The 25,367-nt window shown below is 45.4% G+C and overlaps 1 protein-coding gene across 18 annotated transcripts in view; it reads left to right on the plus strand.

Annotated features, from left to right (window-relative positions):
* Positions 1-25,367, plus strand: part of RASSF6 (Ras association domain family member 6) — a 47,744-nt gene that overhangs the window by 11,514 nt on the left and 10,863 nt on the right. For 4 of the 18 annotated variants that reach the window (XM_075750829.1, XM_075750822.1, XM_075750831.1 and 1 more), the window contains 2 exons: positions 6,716-6,918; positions 21,700-21,789. In XM_075750829.1, coding sequence (XP_075606944.1) covers positions 21,719-21,789 — 71 coding nt within the window. In that variant the 5' untranslated portion in view covers positions 6,716-6,918; positions 21,700-21,718. Of the gene's footprint in view, positions 1-6,715; positions 9,839-9,938; positions 10,157-10,330; positions 11,531-12,120; positions 12,456-14,013; positions 14,472-16,629; positions 17,122-21,699; positions 21,790-25,367 lie in introns of those variants that run through there. The other 14 variants (XM_075750825.1, XM_075750824.1, XM_075750834.1 and 11 more) reach the window with 14 other exon arrangements.

Here is a 25,367-nt window from a genome sequence, read left to right on the forward strand (position 1 = left end):
GACGTAATGACATTTTTATCACAGAGCAAAAGGTGTCTTTACTGAGCCTTACTAACCTATAGATCACTTCATTTTGTGGCAAGTTCAGTCACGTTGGCTCTTCCTGCTAGCAGCAACGGGTGTGAATTAAGAAGAGTCGGCTATCTCTGATAACACGCTGAATCCCTTCACCTCAACAGCAACCAGTAAGGGTATCAGTGCTGCTCAGCAAGCCGTCAGACCATACTGTTGTTACTATTCCTAGTGTACATCTACTGTCACAGCTATAGCATTACAGCTAGAGCGTTGCGTCGCACGTGGCTGCTGTGCTATAAAGGGAAAAGGAGCCGGCTGGAGGCAGGAGAGCAGCGGTTGCCTGAGGTGAGCTGCTCACAGATGTGCTTCCTGTCTTTCAGACTGTGAATACATCTCCCCTTGCTGTCTATTTGCAAAAGGTGATGCCAGTACATTGCATCTTTTTTTCAGGGCCCCGTCCTCAAGGTTGTGTACCGGCCATTGCTCGTTCCAAAATGAATCTTTAGTTATGGGGGCACACAAAGGCCATTTTCATGTCATTCTTTTGCTTGGAGGCAGGAACTTGGTAATGAGTTCCAGCAAGGCAATAAAACTCATACCCGCATTATGTTGCAACCTCATTGTGTTACACAGTGTCATCCTGGGAGCCCTGTGTAAGAAGTCACTTCTGCACTAATGGCACGCAAGCAAGGACAGTGTCATTTTGAAAGAGCTGTGGTGGTCTCTCTTTAAGGACAGCAGGCTTCCTGCTTAGGAGCCCCAATCAGCAGTTTAATGTTTCTGCTGGGTGAGAATGCTTCTGCTTCAAGCAGGGGGCATTTCACCACCCCTCAGCTTAAGTTCCTGGTGTAGCTCATTGTGGGTTGAGAGTAATCATCTGTCTCTGTAAGAGGGTTGTAAGTGGAAGCATTAGGTCCTCCCTTCCAGCATAAACCCAGCAGGCAGCATACGCTTATGCAAGTCAGGAGCGGCAGACTGCATATCCAGGGTTGCTAGCAGCACTTGCAGTCATACCAGGTGGCATCTCCGAGCCTTTGGTGCAGGGTTTACGGCGGGTTTGAAAGACCCTCGCACCAGCAAGCACGTCACTTGCCTTTTGCTGGAGAGTCTATATAATAATGGGCTGCTTATCTGACGCCGAGCTTTTGCACACTGCCTCAGCCAAAATGAATAATGGTAGTGATGCCTCAGCCCCGCAGTATTCTGCACGCTGTCGAGCCGCAGCGCTTTGAAATCGGACAGAGCCTTTCCGCACCCTTCAGTGCTCTTGCACAACCCGCAGCTACTCGCTTTTGCCCCAAGCAGCACAGAAGAGGCCTGAATCACAGAGCTTTGATGAGAACCTGGATCTGAAGCTCCCATTCCCCGTGTGAGTATTTGAATACAGAAATCTTGATTAAGGCTCACCCAAAAGGTATGAAATCACTTTGTGAGAAGAAAACATCAAGGAGCATATTTTCTAGCTAATGTTATCTAGAATGAGATGTGATGTTAACATTTTGCAAGTTAACAGCATGGCCTTTGATATTTGAAGTTTTTCTGTTGAATCTGCACGTGGATATTCAGATGAGTGGCCTGACTTTCACATTTGTAACTGCTGTTGAAGTTGCTGGGTGTCTGCAAGAGCCATAATCAAGACAATTTCAGTATCTTACTTGATCAGTACTCATGTGAAAGCATGGGCCCATTAGGAATTTTCAGCCTAAGGCAAGCTACTTGTGGAAGAAAAATATAAGGACAACCCAGGACAAAAATCAGCAAATCCATTAGATTTATTTCATGTACATGATGTGGAAGACCAATCAAGTCAAAGACAAGACAATCACACCCCTGAAGCATTAACCTGGAATTCAGGAGAGGTCAGTCCAGCTCTTGGCTCTGGTGCAGAGTTTTGTGGCTCTGGGACAGTCAATTAGGCCAGGATCTGCAAAGATCTCATCCAAGACCAGGCTGTCATCCTCAAAGGTCATTCCAGAGCAAATCAATTACCTCTGAACACTTAAGTTTTATTTCTTTGTGCCTGACCTCTCCTCTATAAATAGGTGCCTGTCTCCCAGGCAATGCATTTGAGTTACCATGACTCTTTTCTAGAGGTTCAGAAAGAGAAACACTCTCAAGTACACAGCATGGAGGAAAGATACTTTAAAGGCCTTGAGAACCGAGTGATTAATGTTTTCATTTTGTTAAAGACTATATACGCTTTAAAAACAGGCACAGAGAATTGCCATGGGTTACGTGATTAAATGAAGTATTGGCACAGTTCTTAGAGACAAGTACAGAGCTCAGACAATCTAAGTGAAACTAGGCTTTCTTTTTCAAAAGTAGGATTTGTGAGTTACCGAGTACACTTTAAAGTATGGATCTAAAAGACGTTCAAAAGAAACATCACCTCCGTTCGGTGTATTTTGCATGAAAAGATGTGTATCATGGCTATGAGCTTATCCTTAACACTTCAGGCACGTCAAGCTTTTAAAATGCAAACAGAATCTGTAATTCAGAAAAAACAAAGGCTTGCATTCTTCCTTTCTGAAATCAATCTACCTTATAATTCTCTGGAAAGGATTCACCCTCATGGCATTTCATAAACAAATAAACTAACACAGAAAAAAGCATGTAAGTTGGATTATGGTTTTGCTCCGCACCTTAGAGCCAGGAAATTCAGCCACAGGTGACACACTGGTTTTCCATGCAACCTGTTTTGTTTTCATAGTAATGCCAGTTCTAGGCACTACCTTAAAGCTGAACTTCCCGCCAGAGGCTGGCACAGGTCACACTTCTATTGTGGGATTTGCATGATTTATTACTCTCTCGCCTTGTTTGACCTAACACATTGTTGGGGATTGCAAGTGTTTTATTCACCCCATGGGAGTCACCGAGGTGATTTCCCTATCACACTTTTAACTTGTGTAACCTGAGATTTTTCCCTCATCTCACATGCCTTAACAGGAGCACTTAAATACAGCACCAGGATTTTCTTCTGATATGCAATACAGTGCAAGCTTCCAGCATCTAGGTGTCCAAGACACAAGTCCCACCACCACTGCCATTTCTACAACATCAAATTCCTTCTGCATGTGGATAGCTCACCAGTCCTTTGAATTTGGAGGTTTAATGGCTCTGTTCCAAACAATGTGAAGCAGGAGAATATACTAAGCATCTGATCATTTAATGGCCACTAGAGTACATGGGAATATTTTACTTCAAAAAGCCTGAGATGAAGCATTATATGAGTAGGCATCAGTAAGACAGGGACATTATAGGAGGGTACCAACTGAGGGTATCCTTACTTCCACTTGAAAGCATCTTCATTTAAACACAGATTGCAAAGCAACAAGTCTCCGCTGCTATTACCTGCATCCCAACATCTAAATACCTCCAAATTCCTTTCCCATTAGTATCATCACAATTTATTCTCTCGTGAGTGAGAAAACCACCAGAAAGTACTGTCAGGAGTCAGCGCTCGAGTTCATGGCCAGCGGGCAGCAGTGCCCAGACTGCTGGACTGGGGCCCAGCACTGTTAAAGCCAAATCACACGTAACCAAGACTATCGCTGCTAAGGACGGCCCTTGCGTAGTCCTATGCCTGCGTTACTTTGTGTTTATCCAAACAATGGACTAATGCAGACATGCTTGTTAAGAAGTAGAAGCGTAACTGATAAATTGTTAGTTTGATCAACAAGTCTTGAAAAATCCTTGAGGATTGCCAAAAGAGGAGGAAATTGGGGGAAGGTAATTCCAACACAGGGAGATCGTGCCCACCGACCCATGGACCACCCACCCTAATTACACCACCCACTCGAAAGAAAGAACTATTAGGCACACGCACTATTTTACACAGGAGGCAAAGGGGTTTTTTATCAACCAATGATACAATGATAAATAATACATATGTATTAGAAAGATGACTATGTTAATGTTGTATGTATAAATAATGCCTGATTTGGAGTTCTGGCGTACTGTTTTGGGACAGACACCCATATCTGCGCAAATACGCAATAAAACACCTCTGCTCTGCATGTGTATTGACATGTTGCCCACTGGGTAAACAAACCCCCAGTTTCGGGACCACAGCACCACAACCCAGCAGGCACGGCAGGGACGCTCTCTGGCCCCCCCCCGGTACCTGAGCAAGGTGAGCCAGGCAGGCCCACAGGTCACATCACCAGGCAAATTCATGGCAGCAAGGCAAGTCCAAGGTCAAGATGGAAAGTCAAGTGACAGATGAAGAGTCCAGATCAAAGCAGTGCACGGTCAGGCACGCTCTAGGCTGAGAGCTCCTCCAACACACTTCAAAAGAAGCAAAACTGCCACAGCCAGCGGTTAAATGGGTTTCCGGGCCCATGGGCGAGGGGGTGTTTGGGGAGGCTCCAGGGGAGCCTCATCAGGGCTATTAAGGCCAATCAGTGCACTGAGGGCCCCGCCAGCAGGCAGCCTTTGCTGCAGGCAGATCCCTGATGGTGGAAATAATGTTTTCACCTGCTTGTCATTGCTAGAGGAGTTCAACAAAGATTCAGTTGGAAATACTGAAGGAGCAAAACTTAGTGAGGCTCAACAGCCTTTTTCCTTAAGCTACAGACTGCAGAAATTGAAGTTTCAGTGTATGAGACCGTCTCTGACCTTTCTGAATGTCTGATTACTTCTTCAGTCTTACCCAAATCTTCTGAACAGAAATCAAACTTAATCTGAATAATTTTTGAGCAGCAAAGGAAAAATACAGAGGTTTTCCTTGCAGTTAGGGCACAGCATTAAAGCCGTTCTGAATCTCTTTGCCCTCCATCTTCAGATGACAACTGAGCTTTAGAGACTTTTTTTGAACTGTCTCCCATACGTCCCCCCCCAGTGCAGACAGTCCTTTACTTCGATCCTGTGTGAGGTTACCTGCTCAGTGCCGGATACCGAAGGGATTTTAAATCACATGTGCTTGCTCCGAGCTTGATCTTGTGTCCCTCGTCAGCAGTGGCAAAATTTCCCAGTGTTGTGTTTCGCGGTCCCGTTGTTGGCTGCAAATGCCTTTGGTTTTGCTGAAAGCGCCGTGATTTTCAGTGCTTTTTGTAAGCCAGGTATATTTCAATCTCAGAGTTGGTACCCAAAACCGTGTCATCATTTGGCAAAACCCTTGTCCATGGATTTCACCATTTCTTAGGGTTTTAATGCTAATACTTTTGTCACTAGTGATGAGGTTTTAGACTAAATTTATTCAAATTCCCAAGTGAGAGGTGTTACATAGAGGAAGCTTGTTACTATCAATAGCCATTGCACTTTTTTTCGTAGGGAAATTGCTTTTACTGTTGTAGCAGAAAAAAGAATGAAGTATTCCCCCCCTCCCCCACCGACATCATGCACAATGAAATCAAGTGTTTTCCCACACATTTTGGTCTGGTATTTATTTTTGAACAAGATACAATAATATACTAAAAGGGCACGTTGATAGCACCAGAAGTGCTGTCAGTGAAATGCACGAGAAACGTAGAATAAAACCAGAAATAAAATGCTTTGCTCTCCTGTAGATTTTGATCTGCATGTTTAAAAGCTTTCCAAAGCATTTTAAGTTTCTGCCCTAATAGAGTGTCCAAACATGCACTTAAGTTGTGTTCTTGAGGATTGTTTTGAACAGGAATAGAATAAAGTGATGCCCATGTGATTTTTCAGAACTGGTGACAAAGAGGTACTCCTGAGAAACAGAGTAATTTATGACAGTACATGGAAAGTAACCAGCAGCAGCAAGTTACTGCTTGCACGCACAAACCACCCAGGAAATAGCAAACTGTTGACTAGGTCACCGAGCCTTCGCTTTTGAACACAAGCGCTGCATTGTATCCTCAAGTGTATTTTGCAGTTGGTGCTTGTAGTGTTTTGCTCTGTCGCTTTCGGGCACGTGGGCCTGTCCTGGAAATTGCCACGTTATCCGTATGGGTCCTAGCCGGTAAGAAGGTCTGTTTGTTAATGAGACGTGCCCTTCAGCAGCCTCACTGGAAACAGTGTCTAATAGACAGCGAGGTCCTCATCCCAGGAGAAGTCCTCTCAACGGAACCCTCTTGTAGCACCAGTCCCAAGATTTTATGTGCTGTCCATTTAGCGAGAACAGCAGCCAAGTTTTGAAAAGTAAGATCTATACCTCCTGCAGGTGGTCCGGTGCTGGCATGCTCCTAAGCACTGCCGCACACGCGTATCTCAGTCATTGTGGGTGCTGACAGATCCAGCGGATAAGAGCTCAGCACTGCTTATGTGATTGCAGCATCTGAGGGGAGACAATGTTTTGTCACTTTGCAGTCTAGAAACTCATTCACCTGAAAGGTGAAAGGATATCTTCCTATTCACAACAACAGCAGAAGCAGCCTCTTGCACTTAGAATCATAGAATGGTTTGGGTTGGAAGGGACCTTAGAGATCATCTAGTTCCAACCCCCCTGCTGCGGGCAGGGACATAACGACAGAACGGGCTAGAGTGGCCATATCCATTTCTTGTTTTGTCCAGGACTTAGCGGGTTTGGTCCAGATCTTTTCCTTCAATAATATTCGGCTTTGCTAGGAATGTTGGGATTTCTCTTTGCAAGTGCTTCACTTAAGCAAGCAGGAGACTGTAGTACCATTTCAGCTGCTTTGTCCACGACCAGGTATCTCTTCTGTCATTGAAGCCTTGCAGAGCTTATAACCAAAGCCGGACATCTCATGCCCTTTTTCTGCTCTTACTTCCTGTCCAGGAAGATCTACTGATCTCCCTGAGGATGGACTCGTTTTCTGTTTCACATCTGCTCCGGCAGCCTCAGACCCGGCACGGATGCCCGTTTGAAGGGAAACGCCGAGTGTGGATGTTCAGGTCCCGTCAGCTGGCGTGTCATGGAGAGCGCGTGAAAGACCCACGCATGGAGAAGCGCATCCCTTCCCTCCCTCTTTTCTGCCCCAGGTCAGCACAGCAATAAAATCTAATTACCGGGCTTCTTACGGCAGTCTCATCAGGAACTCAAGGTTTTTCCCCAGGTATCTTTTAGCCAGGACGTATATGAAAGACTGGCAAGGCAGCAGTGCGTTCGCACGAGAGGTGCCCCCCGCGCCTCTCCCGCTCAGCAGAGCAGGGTAAGGGGCTCCCGGGGCCCCCGGTGCAGCGGCCGCAGGCGTTCCCAGCCCGAGCCAGGCGGGCAGCTCCCGGGGGCCCCGTCTCCTCTCGCTGGGGCCAGGCAGGGCCACAGTCCCACCTGGCGGCCACCGCTGGTACCGCGGCCTCCTGCCAGCCCGCGGAGCCTGCTGCCGCGGTGCTGGGAGAGCTCAGCACCAAATCCGCAATCTCTGTGTCTAGCCCTGCGCTCTTCGTGCCGGGGGAGTTCATCCCACCTACTACTTCTGTACAGGAATGGTCTGCTCCGACCCTGGAACCTACGGCTGTGCGGTGCCTGGACCTGTTCCCCACAGTTATCCTTCGCTGTCATCACACCTTAGTATTATCAGATAGGATCAAAAGGCCACGGGTGGGAGACTTGACCGATACACGCAGCACTATACTTATATTGTACGTGAACAGTTTGAGAGGACAAGGAGAAGCGTTTCTTCTTTGTACGTAACAGCTCTTTAAGACGGAAGTTTTCACCTTCAGATTCGCCTCATGACAAACAGCACAGGTCCCAAAGCATCTCTGTGCGACTCAGACCGGCCCACTCCAATAAGAAAAGTGACCATTATTTAGTCCTGCCTTCTGTTTCTAACCTTTTATTCTTCTACGCGAGTCATTTCTCCTCTGCTTTCTCAAGCAGCGTTTGGTGATGGACATGGTTGATTCCCTGCGTCCCAAGTACCCCTACCGCCTGGGTCCCCGCTGCCTGCAGGCATCCTGGCAGGGCCTGAGCCACAGCTCTCTCCAGCAAAAGCTGCGGTAACCCTTCCCCGATATGTTAGGTGTAGTCTATGTTCACCAGCTCTATCTTTTGTTCTCTTTTCCACTGATTTGCCTGGTAAAGGCCTCAGTTGACTGGTCTGTAGTTTTCTACACTTGCAGAAGCCGTACCTTTAACATCAGGCCACTTTCTAGCCTGGAACCAAGGCAGGTGTAGCTGAGAGGTTTGGCACCTGCTATGTTTTATCTCCATGTGTAGCTGGCTGGAGTCCGTGTTCATTTCATGTTTTCTCCATTTCACCATTCCTTTACCCTTGGAAGGTACCTTGCATTCTAATTGCCTCCTTAACACCGTTTAACTACATGGGCCTTTAAAACATCTTTCCAACATCAATTTAAGAGTTATGTTTTCTGTAGTGCAGAGTCAATAGAGCATTCTCACAAGTCGTAACTCTGAATAGCAAACCCTGACAGCTCTGACACTCCCTTCCTCAGTGGGAGAGTAAATTTATCTCAGCTTGGCCCAGTTCAACACAAGCTTTTGTGAAAATCAAGTCTGTCAGTGAATAGATGCATCCTTGGGGCTGCCCCACCTTGTAGTACTTCCACTCCCCAGTATCCTCATTATGCTGGAATCAGAGGGCAGGCACTACTCTAAGTTCATAGGTGTTTCCCTGTATTACAATGTTGCTCTCTTGAGTTAGATACTATTTTAGTATTAGTGTTGCTATTGGAGTAGTGATTTTTTCAGTTCTTTAGAGACCAGGACAAAGGCTAACAAGTGTGTCATTGGAAGTGTTTATAGTCTCAACAGTCACAAAAAGATGAGGTACCTGGGAACAAGCTCCATGCAAGACAAGAGGTTGGCATAGAAAATAATTTTATTTGTATATCATCTTCACAGTCAACTTTTGAACACAACAGCATTTATTCAGTTTATACACCAGGGAAGGCTTGCAGTAACATGTTTTTCTGGAAACAGACTTTGAGGCAAACAGAGCTACAGAAAATCAGGAGAGATCAGGATAGACAAGCTAAGTGAGAGCTGGCAGACGTTATTTTTACATTCACAAGAACTTCTGACAAAATCCAAGACCCATTTTGGTTTTCTCTCAGCTGGTAAATTAAGTATAAAATCATACATTTTGCAAGACAATTTTAAGGTTATGAAATTTTAGTTCCAAACATCAGTGTTTGAACAGTTACTGCCTTAGTTAAAAAAATTACTACACCCCTGAAAATATTGTAACAGCATATGATAAATATTTTTTTTTTTTTACTCCAGAGATGCCCTGGCAGCTTGTAAAATTTTAGTGTTGCAGTGACACACTCAACTGGGCCATAGATCTAAGGTCCTGGATACCAACAGCATGATGATTGGAGCATGTGAGTTCAGTCCTTTTTAAACTACATTTTCCACTATGTTTGGGTTTTTTATAGTAAAAGAAGAAATGCAAACTAGTCCAGTTTAAATGAAAATCTTTGAATAGATGCGTCCGAACATCCAGCACCTAGTATAGCAGCCGCAGCAGCCATGACTCCCGTTGGGTCTCTGGTGCACCTTCTGCAGCAGAAGCCAGCAGGGGCCAGTGCGAGCTCACCGTGCTGGGGTGCTGACTGCCTGCCTCCCAAACCCAGCTGGCACCAGCAGGCACCCTACCCCACTACTGCTCTGGCACCAGTTCAGCTGGTCAGCAAACCCCTTGGTCATCTCACCTGTTAAAAGTCTCTTCTGGCACCTTCACACAGCAAATGGAACAGAACCAGAGAGCAGAGCCACAATGAACCAGGAGTCCAAGTAGCAGGCAAGATCATGGTGATGAAACAGGACCAACATAAAACCAAGAAATAAATCCCCAAACCACAACCAGATCATGCAGCAATTACCTATCAAGTCTAGAATGACAAGAAAATAACTTATTCTGCAGTCAGGATGAGTCCACAGCCAGCCACAAATGCATATGCCACTAAAACAGAGATCAACCCCCCTCCAGCACAAGTCAAAAAGTGAGCTGGCTCTTCAGGCTGAGCTTAAATAGGATCACGGGTCCATGGGCAGGAGTCAGGGGGTGGGGAGCTTCCAGGTGAGGCCAACTAGGGTCATTAAGATGAATTGGTGCCCTCACAACACAGCCACTGAAAGAAATCTTACTTTTCATTTTGCAGCGTGGATTTGTGCGCGTGTCATTGCCGTATGAAGTCCGTTACACTGGGAAAAAGCATATCCTGCACCTGGCAGGGCCTTGCTCATCGGTGGGGGGAAGATGATGCAGAAGGATCCCACCCCAGAAGAATGTCACCTTTGATGAACTTTCAGGTAACCAAGGCAGCTGTCTGTGAACAGCAGAGACAAAGGACTGTCCCTCTTGGAAAAAACAGTATCATTTAAGTGCAAATCTGCCATGTTATATGTAAAGAGAGCGATGCCAGGCTTGAACATTCACATCAGTCTTGTAAAAATGGTTGTTGATCTGTGAGTCTTTGATTTCAGGGTATTTCACTATAAATTCCTTTATTTTTCACAAACGTGTCTGAAATTCTGGAATTTATTGCCTTAAATGAAGGTTTGAAAATTCAGAGCCGGCTCTTGCAGCGCTACTGAGCTGCCTACTACAGAAGCGCACGGGGGCCAAAGAGGATCTGTGCAGATATGGGGTGCTCTGGGAGAGGAGCATTCAGCTCCCTGGCCACATGCCTCCAGTAACAGCCGGACATTTACTGCCCAGATGCAGTTCCCGTTTCTGCGATACCTTTCGCCTAAGATTTCACGCCTGAAATTGCTTCCATTCCTGCACCGGTTAGAACCTGTGCTCTCTGCACGGACCTGGGCGAGCATACCATCTAGCTTATGGTCCTGCAGACGCTCCTATTTCTCCACAGCTTTTTGGCTAACTGACCATCCTCTCGTTGGAGACTGCCTCCGTCACCCAGCAGCCCACGGTTTCCCACGGTGAGGATTGCCTCCTGCAAGCGTGGTACGTTTCCCCTGTGCGGCACGCGCTGTAGAAGCTGGGACAACGCCGTCCGAGAGGCTGAGTTTCCATTTCCAGTGGGCAGCTTGTTCGGATTCTTCACTTGTAAGGACATGTGTACTGGCTAGAAGCAAGGGATCGCCCGCAGGGCTGAGAATGACAGTTTCAGATGGGTCAAATTCCAAATCGGAAGACACACCCTCCGAACAACTGCGCAGGGAAGAATCTTTCCAGGATTTCAGCATCTTCTGAACAGCTATTGACTTGTGTATGTTGCCTTACGCAGGAACAGGCAGAGCCTGTAGTTCAAATCAGATAGGGATTTTATATACCGCTGTGTTCCGTATGCCTCCATTCTCATCCGGCTTTGTTTTTCTAAAGCGCTTCTCGACCAGAAAGACATTCAGATGTCCTCAACGATGAGATCAGATTTTAGGCTTGTTAATTGCCATGAAACCTAGCGTAGGTTGTACATGTGTTAGCCAAGCACTGAGAGAAGATTTACCCTTTCAAAATTAGAGGCGGTATTGTTTCATTCAGCGCCCCGGGATTGCCACCGCCTCTGCCATCGAGCTGACACGTAACTCCCACCCACAGCACGCAGCGCGCGCTGTGCTCCAGGACCCTGCTCAAAACTGAGTTTGGGCCTTGGATACCTGAATGACAAAAACGTGATCCATCCAATCAGACACTCAGGAGAAGAATATGAATATGGCACAGTAAGTATATACGTGTATTTACTTTTGGTAAAATGCGCTAGGCAGCTGAATGCCCAAACGGGTTATTTGATAGTCTAATAGAAAAGTACCGTTGTGGAAGGACAGGAGCCAACCAGAGCGAGCAGTTGCAGTGTCTGCGGGGTGATTTTCAGCAAGAAGATAGAGCAGAGTTGAGGGGTGGCTCTGTGTCAGAGGGTGAACTTTCTTAGGGACAACTGAGGAGTCACGGAGGTCTCTTCAAACCGCCAAACCCCAGGCAGAACCTCAGTGAGTCAGCCCCGTCTGCTTTGCTTTGCGCTTTCTCCGTCACAGTGCTCTCTGTGCTCGTGTGAGATTTTCAAGAGCAAATTAATAAATAAATGCCACGGACGCTTATAGATCATCCGATCTACTGTCTGTTTAGGTATCTAATGCAGAGCAACAGTTAAAAAGTCAGTTCTCTCTCTGAACAATTTTTCTGATGCGCTTCAGGGATGTTACTCGCTTTCACAGTCAATATTCATTATGGAACTGCTTCTAAGTCTCAGATGTTGCTGTTTTTACGCTAGCTTCCAGCAGTTTGGTGTATCGCTCAAGCTCCTTGTGCTTAGCAGCATACAATGAAGAACTGTACGCCACGCAGAGCCAGCGGGACACAACGTGAAGAATGTCTGTGCTGCGCAGCAACTGTGAGCGAAGGAGCGTGGGCTGCTCAGACACAGAGGTGGGCTGCAATTGCCATGCATTCCCCCGTGCCACCCAGCTTCTCATTCCTCACTTTGTAATCACAGAGCAAACACAAGAGAGCACTGTTTCTCACACTGTGCCTTTTCAACCTGAGCACTTTGAATCCATGGAGTTACCTATGTAAGGACAACGGAAACTTATTTCCGTGTGCTTCGCTGCAGTCACAGGCTAGGTCCTCAGCTGTACTGGAGAAGCTCTGGTGTGTAACGGCTCTTTGAGGAAATCTGACTTTCTACTAGAACGGACGCTAGAATAAATGAGGTGGCGTAAGTGCGAGTGTGCTCTTCCTACTGTTTATCTGGGCGCCTGATAGGAGAACACATTATAGGAGCTGAGTTCTTGCTAGGTGCCTTGTGGTTTAGTCTCCGGGGTCCCCTAATGCTGCTATGTGCACTAAAAGGTAATCTTCCTTCAGTATTGATGGAGTTTCATCATTTTATGCCATCAGGAAACTTGGTCCGGTAAATTACAGTCATGTAAAATATGGTGGACACATCACAGTTTTGTATCACACGTTCTTTACTAAAATTGCTTTAGAATTTCAATCTCAGCAAAACATCTGTTAAATCCACTTTCCACATCCTCTCTCATCCTTACCGTTTTCTTGAAGTCTGTAAACTCTCACTAGGCTGGCTAGCATAGGTTATCCTTCTTTCTTAAAGTGACTTCCATTTAATGCCCCAAAGCAGAGTATTCTGTGAAAAAGTTGTTCTTTCTGTTGGCAAGCGTGAAGAGAATGATAGCTAGAAATCTGGGCTACGTTTTTTAACCATTAACGTGTTTAGGTAGACAATGGCAAGGTATTTACACAAGTGCTCTTTAGCCCATATCCAGCCTAGCATGAAGCTAATTTAACATTAGGAGGTTTTTGCTTCATAATTATGACTCAGCATCAATTGCTACGAAGCAGGAATATTTATCTTAGTGCAGTAGTATATTCGTAGAATCATGGAATGGGGTGGGTTGGAAGGGACCTTTACGGGCCTTTTAGTACTACACCGTGTAGCAGTGACACTCCTCAAGTGCGGATTACTTCAGACTTTTTTTCCAAATATATCTTGCTGTTTACATGCACAAAAACTTTGCTGCCGAGCTCTTCTCCGAATTTTGCCAGACTTCTCTGTGCTCAGAGCATCTCAGGATCTGGAACTGTGTAAATTTTCAGGTGATGAAATTCTGAGGAAGAAAAGAGACTATCTTTGACAGCCTGAGCGGTAGGGTAGCGAACGGTGCCAGCATGGCAGTAAACAGCCTCCCGCGTCCCCTGGAGTTCAGTAACATCCCGGCAGGTTCAACAGGGCTTAGGACAGTGCTGCGACCATGGGTCAGAGATAGTAATCATTTCATTACGCGGTGCCACATACCGCACCACAGTCAGGAGCCAGAATGAAGAGCCGAAGCTTCCCCAAAACTCTGGTTCAGATCTAGTATGATCGTTTGATTGTACCGAGTACCAGAATGATATTTTGAAAAGGAACACAAAGTCAGAGACAGTCTGCATTATGACTCAACTGCCTTAAGAAAGAATTAATTACAGAAAAATCATTAGCATAATGGCAATGGGAGTCAGGTGCTACACTCACATGACCCTCAATTGACCATTACAGAGGAGTGACCTGAGCATATAAGGATCCTATACTACAAATAGAAGGAAGGGTAAAGGAGGGGGGTTTTTTTGGGTGTGGGGAGAGACTGTGAGAGGTTTTGGATGTGGCTCTCAACAGGCAGGCAGACAGACTAGGTGTTTTATATTTTAGGGACAGAAGAGCACAGATAAAACAAGACATGTAGGAAGAAATCTGAGGAAGGGATGTTTTATAGAAAACCAAGAATTTGATAAAAATCTAGGTCTGGCAACCCTGAGTGTGGAGGAGTTAGGGCTTCTAAGTGCTGTGTAAATTGGTGGGTGTGGTGAGGTTGTGATTTTACTCCTGGCTGAGCTCTAATGGGAGGGAGAAGCTGCATGACTGTAGCTCTTTTGGACAGGGCACTTACTTTTATAATATTTTGTAGCCTCAGGCAATGAAAATCCTTGTATGGCTTTATCAAGTTGAGTGATATCAAAAGTATGACTTCATAGGGGTATGTAGTCAATGGTAAGTTGTGGTTCATGACTAATGGTGTTTCAGGTGCTTAGGTAAGACCTTTCTTTTTAACAGTGGCTCATGAGGATGAAGACAGCGGTATCTGCAAGCCGCTTTCTGTGCGGGCAACGGTCAGTACCTGGGAAGTTCGGGTTCTTTAAGCTGTGTCAGGAACCATAGCCTTTAGCATGTGCGCTGCTGCTAACATGGGCTCTGCTTCTTTTCTAATCCTTAGAAACCTGTCACCCCCAAAATTCACAAAATAGCTTGTGTGAGGGATTATGGCCCGTGATAGATTACAAGGCATTGTAATGGATGTGTGCATGGCATATTTAATTATCTGAGTTAATCATCTGTTTCCTAGTTTCTGTTTTCCATGTTTATCAGTTGTGTCTGCAAAACTTGTCCTGGCAGACAAGTATTGCTGTTGGCAGTTTGGTGCGACGACAGAAAATGATCTTGCTAAAGAATGGGAGGCCCTTTGCAGGGCAAATCCAGTCGTTATAAATTCCTTGATTTGTTGCTATACCGATGCAATCTTTCTGGCAAGGTTTGTAATATAAAGGAAAGAGCAGATCATTTATTTTATGTTAATATCTGATCTTGTCAGTTGAGGGTCTACCTTTGCATTGCAGTAGCTGGCTCAGGAAGTCAGAGAAACATTTTCCATGTTTGGAGTTAATGATCTAAAGTTGTCCAGACACTGCTGTTTGTGAATAGTATTAGGGATTTTCATTCTCACTATAAAGCAGAGAAATCTGTTGCGAGCTCACGTGTATCGCTTCCGTTGCAGTCCAGCGTGTGTGCGTGATCTTGCCGTGGCCGGCCTGCTTGTTATGATTGTGTACTACAAAAATAGAACGGGAATCTTAGTTTTTCCCATTGGAGATGTTGTTTTAGCTTTAGTGGTCTGTTAGTTAATGATTTGAGGCCAAGTTATAAAACGTCTGAACTCCAACTTCCAATTATTTATTAACTGAAAATTATTTGAATGTTGATCGTGCAAGGAGCCAGAAATGCAACACAGCCTTTGAAGACTCAAGAATCATCCCATTCCCTGCCTGTTCTAAGGAAATCGTTCTTACCTTTTCATTTAAGGGGTGAAATAGTATAACCAAGTTGTGACTTGTTGCTGGATTTCCAGGGCGTATGTTTATGTTTATTATGAAAGCTGAAAAACTCATGCTCTCTGTGCATTGATTATTTACTTTGCTATGAAAGGATCAGAGGCATTCTCTTTCTTGGGGTTTACATTAAACTAATTCCTTCTATGTGGCCCTAAAGACCTTCCCCCCATGCGACGTCTGCAGCGATCGGTCTCCCCAAGGGCCTTATCAGGTAACTGTGTATGACTCAAATGAGATCAGAACTAGGCCATTGGCAGGAGTAGCTCGAGCATGAGTGAACTAAAAACAAACCTGAGCCCTGTTCACCAAGCCACTGTAGAAATCAGCACACCTGGCTTACCTGGAAATGAGACCTTTAGTCCTTTATTACAGCTGGGTGGATTTTATTGCCTTATTGTATTAATTTCTTACTGAGATATCCTTGCATGAGTCTAAGAAATTTAAGCATTGTGTTTTCAAAACTTGCTGGTTAACTTTAAAAAGCTATTAATCTTAAATTAATCTTAAAAAAACAAAGAAAAGAAACCTTAAAAGTTGGGAGTCGGAATGAAGCCCGAGTTACACTGAAGGGTTAACATCACATTGCCATTTTGTAAGCAAATAGTGTGATCTTCAGATCTAAAAATACTGAGATACCTCCTGGAACCCAGCAGCTCTACGGTGTGAGTGTCCAGCCGGGTGGCATGCTTGTTGGAAACAGATCCGACGTTATCTTGGTGCGGAGACTCGAAGGTGACAGGCTGCTGCATGGAGCTTCTGTGCTATTGTGAATTGAGCAAAAAATCTCCTGTGTTGGTTTCCGTGTGTTGAGAGACGTCTCAACGTTATGTATGCCAATGAAATTCCTATTTGAATATTTTTAAGGTGCAGAGCTAGAAACTGCAGCGTAAACTGCAGTCCCAAATATCAAGTGGAGTGTTGTGTGTACAGCAGTGAGCCTAGCTCTTGAGAGGAGTACACCAGAGGATAACGATGTGATTGGGAACCAAATATTTATGGGTCTGTTTTGCCTCTTCTTAATGCAAAATTATATAAAGCTGAAGCGCAGATGAGCAAAAAATTGAATGTATAGCTGTGTGTGATTAAGTGATCGAGCTGTGTTGTCACAATTTGTCGTAATTTTATAAAACCGCTTAGGCAGGATCTAATTGTTCGTATTGGTTACTCCACCAAATGCTAAAGATAGGCATATATCTGGGGCAGGAAAAACGACTTTTTCCTATGAGTTGGAAAACAGACAAGACAAGAGGTTAAAGCGTAACAGTGCTTGCAGCACAGGATGTTTGAGGGTGTGCCCTGTCAGCAAATGATTACGTAGAGTCAGCAGGTTGCTTTTCATTATGAAGTTAGAGATTAAAGTGTTAACTGGAGCCTCCCCGTAGGTGTAGCCGTGACTAAGGGAGTGCTCCTGTCAGCTGCTCGGAGGAAGGAAAGTGGGCAGGTAAAGGTTCCCGACATGCACCGAGCTGCGGGGAGTGTCCTGGGTTTCCAGCGCTCCCAGTTTGTTAGGCAAAATAGTAATTAAGAGCTCGGTGGGTTCCATGGAGTAGCAGAGGTAACTGTCAGCCAGCGCATGCTGTCATGCCTCTTCCAGGGCTCAGTGGAAGGTACGTGAAACTCCTCCTCCGCCTCTCCTCCCCTGATCTACGCACAGGTAAGTGACACGGAAAGCGGGAGCTGTTCTGCTTGCCGCCTAAGTGTCAGTGAAAGCGGGGTCCTTCGCGGTCACCCAGAACTCGAGTCACGTTCCTTTTGGGTAATTAGGGTGCCGGAGGGAAGGAGAAAAGTTGGGTCACAAATACTGGTCAAAGATGTTCCTAAATCTCGAGACGGCTTGTGTGAGGCAGGATTTTATAATTAAAACGGGCAGATAATAGGTAGCACCACTGCTAAGCGCGTACGTGGCCGTAAGCCTTCGCTGCCCTTGATTCAGTCCCTGTTGTGATTTAAAAGGTTATGTCAGTGACCTTGTCTGTTCTTTTTGGTGGGTAAAAGTTATCTTTCCTAAGCAACCTGAAATAGAAAGTACCTTTTCATAATAATGGGTTACTTTAGTGTTTGGAATAGATCTGGTGCAAGCCCTGCTCTCTCATCACTGCGTGAAGGGAGGGAATTCATGCATCTCTTGGTGACTGAGAAAGTTCAGGCACTGTATTCACAGATAAATACCAACCTAGTTTTGGTTTCAGTAACCAAAGCCCATTCTGATCCTGCCTCAGCAGACGGATTACTCTGTGGTTTGTATTCAAGTAGTGCCATTACTGCTGTGTACTGTAGTCGTTAATTTTTAAAATAAAGTATAAAGAAGTCTGCAAGACAAAGAAAAAAACCAAACCCACCACCCCTGGTTTTCACTGGGGAAAATGCCAGTGTTTGGACTAAGTACTTTGTTTTGATTAGACCTTTGCTTTGGTGCTGAGGACATCTAACTTAAAAAAAGCAACCAAACAAAAAATCCCAGCGTGAAGGCTCATCTAACTAGAGCGTGTGACTAGGTGAAGATTAGTAAAATTATTCTGTTGATACTGCATTTGTTAGGTATGTGAAAAAATCCTAAACTCATATTCATAGAAAGAGATAATGGTCCAAAATTTTGCTAAATAACTGACACTTGAGAGTTTACAAAATGACTTAGGTAAATGTACTATGGTTCTTGCTGCTGTACATAACGTTAGAGGTAACTGTTGTTGATAGCTGACAGGGCACCTGAGCCTTGTGGTTTTTATACGAGACAGTGAGATGGTTCGCCCCATCCTGGCTGCCTTCATTTTGAACAGCTTTGGGAAGCACTGGGTTAAAATATTTAGAAATATTGGGGGTGTTTTTTCCCTTAACAGTGGCAGGAGCTCTGCACAGCGCACTGATCTCTCTGCAGTCCCCATCTTAATATATGGATGTGCCAAAAAGCGCATCCAGGCTGTTAGAGACAAACAAAAAGGCTGCTTCGCTGCTCTTGCGTGGCTCAGCTCTGGATGTCGGGCGTCCCTCTCCTCCCAGCCCTCCTCCACAGTCGCCTCCTTTGCCCTTGTGTAAAAATCTGCCCGGCTGCTGGCTCTTACCTTGGCGTTGTCATTCCCCCACCGTCCTGTCCCTGTGCTGTGTCCCTTTAAGCAAGTAACTCAAAGATCTCTGTACTTAATAAAATACAACAGTTCTCTCATCTGCCTCTCCTCTAACACTTCCACTTTTTCTTGGAAAAAAAAATCATTTTGGGTAAGATATAAATCTCATAGAAAAGTCAAGTTCAGTACCTTTGAGATTCGTCTCGTGCCCTGATGTGACTCTTGATCTTGTCACGGCTTTGGGATCGCGCAGCAGTCCTATGTCCCTTTTTCCTTTTCCTCGGCTTCTCCAGTAGCTGCAGGTTTTATTCTCTAGAGTTGCTCATTTTGCATCTGCCCCACTTCTCATTTCCTCCTGTCTTTCCCTTCTGTTTCTTTTCTTTCCTTCCACAAGTGTTTTAGGCTTCAGTCTTCCTCTGACCGTTAAGTTTCTTCTTAGTCAGGTCTCTGGCCCAGAGGTTAGTCCAGCCGAGGTCCCATGTTCAAAGTCCCACCTGTCTGAGGGAATTGTGCAGTTCTAGGCCAGTTTAATGTAATGATGAAGATGCCTGTCTGACACCAACCAAGTCAAGAGTCAGCTTGGAACAGATGGCCACAAACAGATGTTGCTGGAAGAGCCGGAAAATTGGCATGTCTTTGTTAGTTCAAATCCAAGCGAACAGTGGGGAAGAAACACATTTCGCTTCTGTTTGCTTCCTCAAAAGAACTGCAGGCAAGTGACATGGAAAAAGAAAATTCCGGGAGGTGATAGAACATGTGACAGCTTTGTGGATGTAAGGAGCGCCAGTGTAAATAAACTGTCATTTGTCGTGTCACATAGCGGTGCTGGAGAAGTCGCTGCGTGTTCTCAACCCGCGGTTTCAGGGTTAACTAAAAATAAGGGGCGCGAGATGCACGTAGGCGAAACGCGCAGATGGGAAGGGTGCGACGAGAAGCGTTTTATCTTTAGGGTGGGCTAGTGGTGTGGAAGTGTTTTGTACAAGCCTGATAAGCAGAACTGGTCCCATAGCTGAGGAAAATGTAACGAACGTTGTTTGTGCTTCTGCATCAGCTATAGGAGAGAAGGCCAGTCAGTTGGGGCTAATCCCGTGGCGAGGGAGAGAAAAGGGGGAGGCGTTGGTGAAGAATTGTCCCTGTCACCAACTGCTCTCCTGGTTTGCTTCGTTGTCAGCCTTTTAATGGCATCCAGCTGATTTAAGATATGCTCAAGGTTTTTAAGGCAAATAACTTAGTAAGAGCCATTCACTGTGTAACAAAATGGGTAGTTCAGTGATAATGGGCGTTTTTGTGTGAAGGTCACTTCTCGCAATGTGTAGAGATCAGCTTTTTCCTTCATATGAATCATTTTAAGGTTCAATGCTTCTGCGAAGAATGCAACCACGAGCAACGAAGCGGTGCTAGGGCTTGCTAGAGTCGCTGCTCTGAGGTTAATAGTGGTGACTTGGCTATCTGCTGCTCTTAACGTGTTGTTTCCTGGCAGATGGGAGGACGCCACGTGTATATCCAGTTACTCAAGTGCCAGCGTACATTAACTCCTCTGCATCTGCTAAAATTGTTTTGAAACTACACTGACATAGGCAGTTGATTCAGTTAGAGGTATTAGTAAATCCCTTAAAATGGGATTTCAAGGTGGGGCCAATGGTTACTGAACTAATTTCAAGGGCAAAGAAACAACACTATTATGCTGGTGTACAGCAATGTCTTCCTTAAAGACAAACTCCTGTCTGTACAGGAGTCCCTGGGCTCGTTTGGTGTTCAGGTATGGTTTTGCTTTGGTGGATGTCACCCACCGGACAGTGGGTACGTGGGATGGGTCCTGCTCTTCTCTGTGAGCTACTGACCAAGCGCTGTTAGAAACCCCAGCTGCTCGTGCAAAGCTCATCTCGATAGCGTGCTCTAGTTTTAGAGGTTGCGAAATAGCTTCCTGTAAGTTTTGTAGGGTGAAGATAACGTGTTTGTATGCAAAACTTCTCACTTGTCCACATATATTTATTTTTTAAAAGTCATTTATCGATGACTACGGAAACGTTCTTTAACTGCTTCTAAAAAAGCAGCTCGGTAGTGTAGGATCACTTACACAGAAGCTGGGTGCTTACTCTTTAGCTAGCTGTGATCTTTTCAAGCTTGAGTTTCTTTTCTAAATTGACTTTTTTTTCTGAAGGCTACTTGTCATTAGTACTGTAGACAATAAGCTACTTTTCAGATGTCTTTGACCAGGCTCTGTCCCATGCAGTCTGAAATCAGAGTGGGGCCCATCTCCTGGAGTAAGGGAGAAGGGACATCAAGGGCTGTTAGGCAAATTCCTCTGTCGTCGTGCCCGCAGAAGAGAGAAGTAGCGGGGAATAATCCACTTGGAATGCGGTCTTTGGAGATTTTAGTACTTTCCGCGTATGATGCCACTTCATGTGCTGAGACCAAGGGTTGTTTCTGTGCAGTTTGAGTTGTCAGTCTTGAGTCTGAGTCTGTTCAGTTACTTTGCTCAGTCTGCCTGTTCCCCTAGTACCTGAGGGGGAATGAAAGCAGGCAAGACTCCATAATTAAGCTTATTGAAGAATGCCTTGTCAGTGTCTCATGGGTCTGGCTTGTTGCCTACACAATGTGCTGGAATCACTACAGGGTGATCTGTAAATTATATTGCTACATCACTTTTAATTATAGCCTTGTTCTCTCTTTAATGTGTCAGCCGCTTTCTTGGTGCGCTGCAGGACACTGCTAGCGATCAACGCTTTTCCTTCTTTTGTCTAGTTTTACGAACCTGCTTAAGGGTGGTTTGCTGAGTCACTTTTAGGTCTTTCGGTGACCCTGGGCAATGCTCTAGCCATAATCAACGAAAGAACGCAAACCGGTCGATGGGGTTGCAGCCTCGGTCTACTAACAAGTGAAGCTTAATTATGAAGTTGTAGAGTAGTTTTAAAACTGCTTGAGAAAGTCCTGGTGCATGTAGTACTTGGGATTTAAGGTGCTGTGACATACTTGGTGAGAACTGCTTACTGCTTTTTTACTAGGTGGGGGAAATACTGGGGTATTAAGATGAAGTACAGAGCAGTCAGAATATGGTGTAGTTAGCTCGAGTGTCCGAGCCTGTTTGACTTGGCCAACTAAGGCTTTGTTGTGCTTACCATTTAGTCTTTCTTAGTGGCATTGGTGGCTATAATTTTTTTTTTGTTTAGGTTCATCTCTTCTGAATAAATGAAGAAAGTGAGTATGAAAGCACAGCATCTACCTTCTGTTTCCATTAATGAGGAGAAGTTTATAACCAGGTAAATAATTTAAAAAAACCCCAGCATTTAATGACTTTGCTGTTACCTTTCAAGCTACTCCGTATTTACTCATGAACAGGTGATCCTGTGCAGACCTGAGTCTGTTGCAGCAGCGGTTCCTACCACTTGGTTTTTTGGGAGGTATCTCCAGAACAAAGTTGCCCTTTATATGGATTTCAAAGAACAGAGCATTAAACCTTTTGGTCAGTGGGTTTTGTTCGTTTGGTAGAACAGCACCTTCAGAGGGTACTGAAATAAAAATCCACATTAGGGAGCAAGTCCTTCGTATTTTTGAAATCTATTGGAATTGAACATGAATTCAGTGTTTAAACTGAGCTCCACTTGTTCGGTCTGTAGCCCCTGATGGCAGGGCTGCTTTGGCGAAAGACCGATGGGGCTGCCTGCTCTCTTCGGTGGTGAGTGAAAGGGGTTCTTTAACCTACTTGAAAAAGCTTGGAATTGCACTCAAACTGTATGTCGTGGGATGCTTTTCCACAGTTCAAGCTGACTGGTAGGAATTTTTCCTGATGCTGCCCTAAGCCGTGAGCTGCCTGGCGTATAGCTCCCTCCCCTTTTTGGGGGGGACTGATTTGTCCCTTGTTGGCCAGAGCACAGGAGCTGGAAGCGGGGGCTCTTTTCTCACTTTGTTTTCATCCCGCTTGATGTGAGAAGCAGCTAACTGTAAACGCACCCGGGGATGGGGCCTGTCATAGAATTTCTCCTGCTGCAATGGGTATTTGCATCTGAATCCTGATAATTCTATATGTGGCATGAGCAGGGCTGTGGACTTCTCCCTTTTTAAAGCAGGGTGTTAGAGCTTTGCCCAAAGCACGCAGGCGATAAGCGCATCCCCTTCTCCGAAAGAGTTGTTCCTTTTATACTGCTACTAATTTGAGACGTAGTGCTTTTGTGTCAGAGGTAATTAATCTGTGTGAACTTTGATATACTTGGCATACAAAAGCATTTGGAAATGTACCAGATGAACCGATGTGTCTGGGTTTTTATTCCCCTATATAGTTGCCTGTTCAAGTACTGAAATGCAGGTCCTGGTTGAGACCCTTGTGCATTCCAGTCACGCTTTAAAGTACTGTTCAAGTTGGTTTCCCTTGCGAAAAAACAACTAAGTGTTTCAAGAATCACTAAAATACTCTGTGTGCATTCAAGCTTGCTTCCAATGCAATTTCCAGACTATTGCCCCTCATCTATACCTCGAATCTGCTGTTACATTACTCCTCTTCCAGTTGTATCATGCAAATCTTGGTGATGTTGCAAGCCTGCTGTTTGGGAATTGCATAATGGCTGGATCAAAAGGCTGACCCAACCGGTGGGATTACTTGGCTGGTTGAACTCTTGTGTCTTTAAGCATAACTGCCATAAATAGCCCTGGATAACTGCGTAGGGCTCGGGAGAAGAGGACGCAGGTGAATTGTCCTGGGTTAGCGTTTCCAGCAAACGCAGTCTGGGCTCTGTTGTGGTTTACCACTGGGGCACTTGACCTTACAGCTCCTTTGTATCCTGCCTTCATTACTGAAGAAAACGGTGAATCGGCAGTAAATGTTACCTCTGCTGGGTTTGTCTTGAAGTCGTTCTGCCAGTTAATTAGCTTTGGCTGCCATTAATGGCTGCATTTGGCTGTTGTCACAAAGCTGTGCTGTGAGCAACAGTCTTGCAACACAACAGAGCCGCTGATTTTTGGGTGGCGTAACTCTGAAGAGATGGCCATCTGCCTCTTGGCTAGGGCAGTCTTTGGGCCTTCGCGGCCAAGAGGTGTTACAGTGAGATTCCTTCTGGAACTGGTACGCTGGTGGGTGTGTTAGCCCTTTCTGGGGCTAAAAGAAGCCAAGAAAGATTTTCTGTTCTAATGTCTCTGCTACACAAGGACAAACAAGTCAGTGTGCGCTGCTGTTAAATTTCTCCCTCGGGGCTTTTCTAATCGCTTGTATGGTTCGTCACCGTTGGTTGCACTAATGCGAAACTGAAACCTGAAAGATTTATTTGTGCAAACTTCTGTGGAAGTTAATGAGGAGCTTTTCTAGATGGGGAAAGAAACGAAGTCAAAATATTCAGAGCTTGCTCTGAGAAATGGAATCTGCCTCAGATAACCCTGACCACATCACTTGATGCTTTCAGCCGATGGTTTTATTTGCCTTTGCAGCCAACGTGGACTAAGAGTAACAGATGGACCTCAGAGTTTGGCCCAAGTCCTTATTTTTTCCTCATCTGTCTTCAGGGAACTGATCTCCCCAACTTTCTACCTGGAAAAAACCTGCAAAATAACAGCTGTCAATAAAATGATTGCCAAAGGTATTGGGCTGCGAAGCATAAAGGCTTCTGTGTTAAGCACCTGGCAAGCAGGGTCAGCTGGCCTATCACAACTGAAGTCAAACAAAACTTTCTCTTACTTGTGTGTTCATCTTAGATGCAGCTGGATTTTGCCCGTGTGTGAGGCCGAGACGTGGTTAATCGTGCTTACCTTTAGCCGGTGTGATCCAAATTTCACTTGTACCTGATTGATATCTAAGTCTGTTAAAACTTTGCCTTTCGATGGGATGACCCGAATGCAGTCCCTCAAAGCTCACGAGGTACCAAGAACCTGTAATGAGCTTTTCCAACACAATGAAAAGGAAGGCTTTTGCTACCCCTGTTACTAGGATTTAAGAGCAAAGTGATTTGAAGTAGATGTTAAAAATACCGCTTTACCAGCACTCTGTTGGTAAAGCCACTTCAAAATATTATGGGGGGAGTTGCAGTAGGCTAGCAAAGTAAAATAATTTGCATCCGGAGTGTAAGAAGGGAATGCAGTGAACCTTGTGGAGTTTAGTGGTGCGGCCTTGATCCTAGTCCTAGCTGCGGAGTTAAAGCCTAGTTTATCTTTTCCCTTCTCAGCACAGGAAGGGGCTCACCGGGAACAGGAGCGTGCCCAGTTCAGTGTGTGGAGCAAGGGAGGCGTCGGGTACGTCCGGGAAACGTTTTAACTCGCACGCTCTGCGTGCCCACACAAACCGCCCTCCTGACTCCCCCTGCTTCCCTCTGCAGTGTGTTGTCCCCAAGCCTGGGGCAAGGCCATGTTCCTGCTGACCAGTGTCCGTGTCAGGCTCTCGGGCAGCCGTGTCCGTCGGTCCCTCTGCGCGCTCCGCTTCGATGCGGTGCTGGACGTTGGCCCTCCTTGCCCTGAAATGCTACAGCTCTGTACCCCATGTGGAGACTCGCATTGTGCTGCAGTTCTGTGTAGCGATATTCAGAGATACCGTGTTGTCCAGGTGCTTTGCATGTGCGTAAACGTTAAGAGGTGGCTGAGAAACACCATCCTGCTGTGCAAGGCTCCTGCTTTGGGCTCTCCGAGAGGCTGTAGGCAGGGGAGGCTGAAGGTGGAAGAAGAGCACCTGTGTCAGAAGCCACACGCTGGTTTATGCTGCTGGAGTAAGACAGTCCCAGGAGAAGATAGGTTTGTTGTCAAATTTGACACACTTAAAACAGCAGTTTGACACACAGCAGTTTGCAACCAAAATGATTTGTATTTTTTTCGTAATCTATCCTTCTCCTATTCTCTTGCACCAATTTCTGGGAGTTTCTTAATA

Source organism: Balearica regulorum, chromosome 4, assembly GCF_011004875.1.
Source record: "Balearica regulorum gibbericeps isolate bBalReg1 chromosome 4, bBalReg1.pri, whole genome shotgun sequence".
In the NCBI taxonomy this organism is placed as follows: Eukaryota; Metazoa; Chordata; class Aves; order Gruiformes; family Gruidae; genus Balearica; species Balearica regulorum.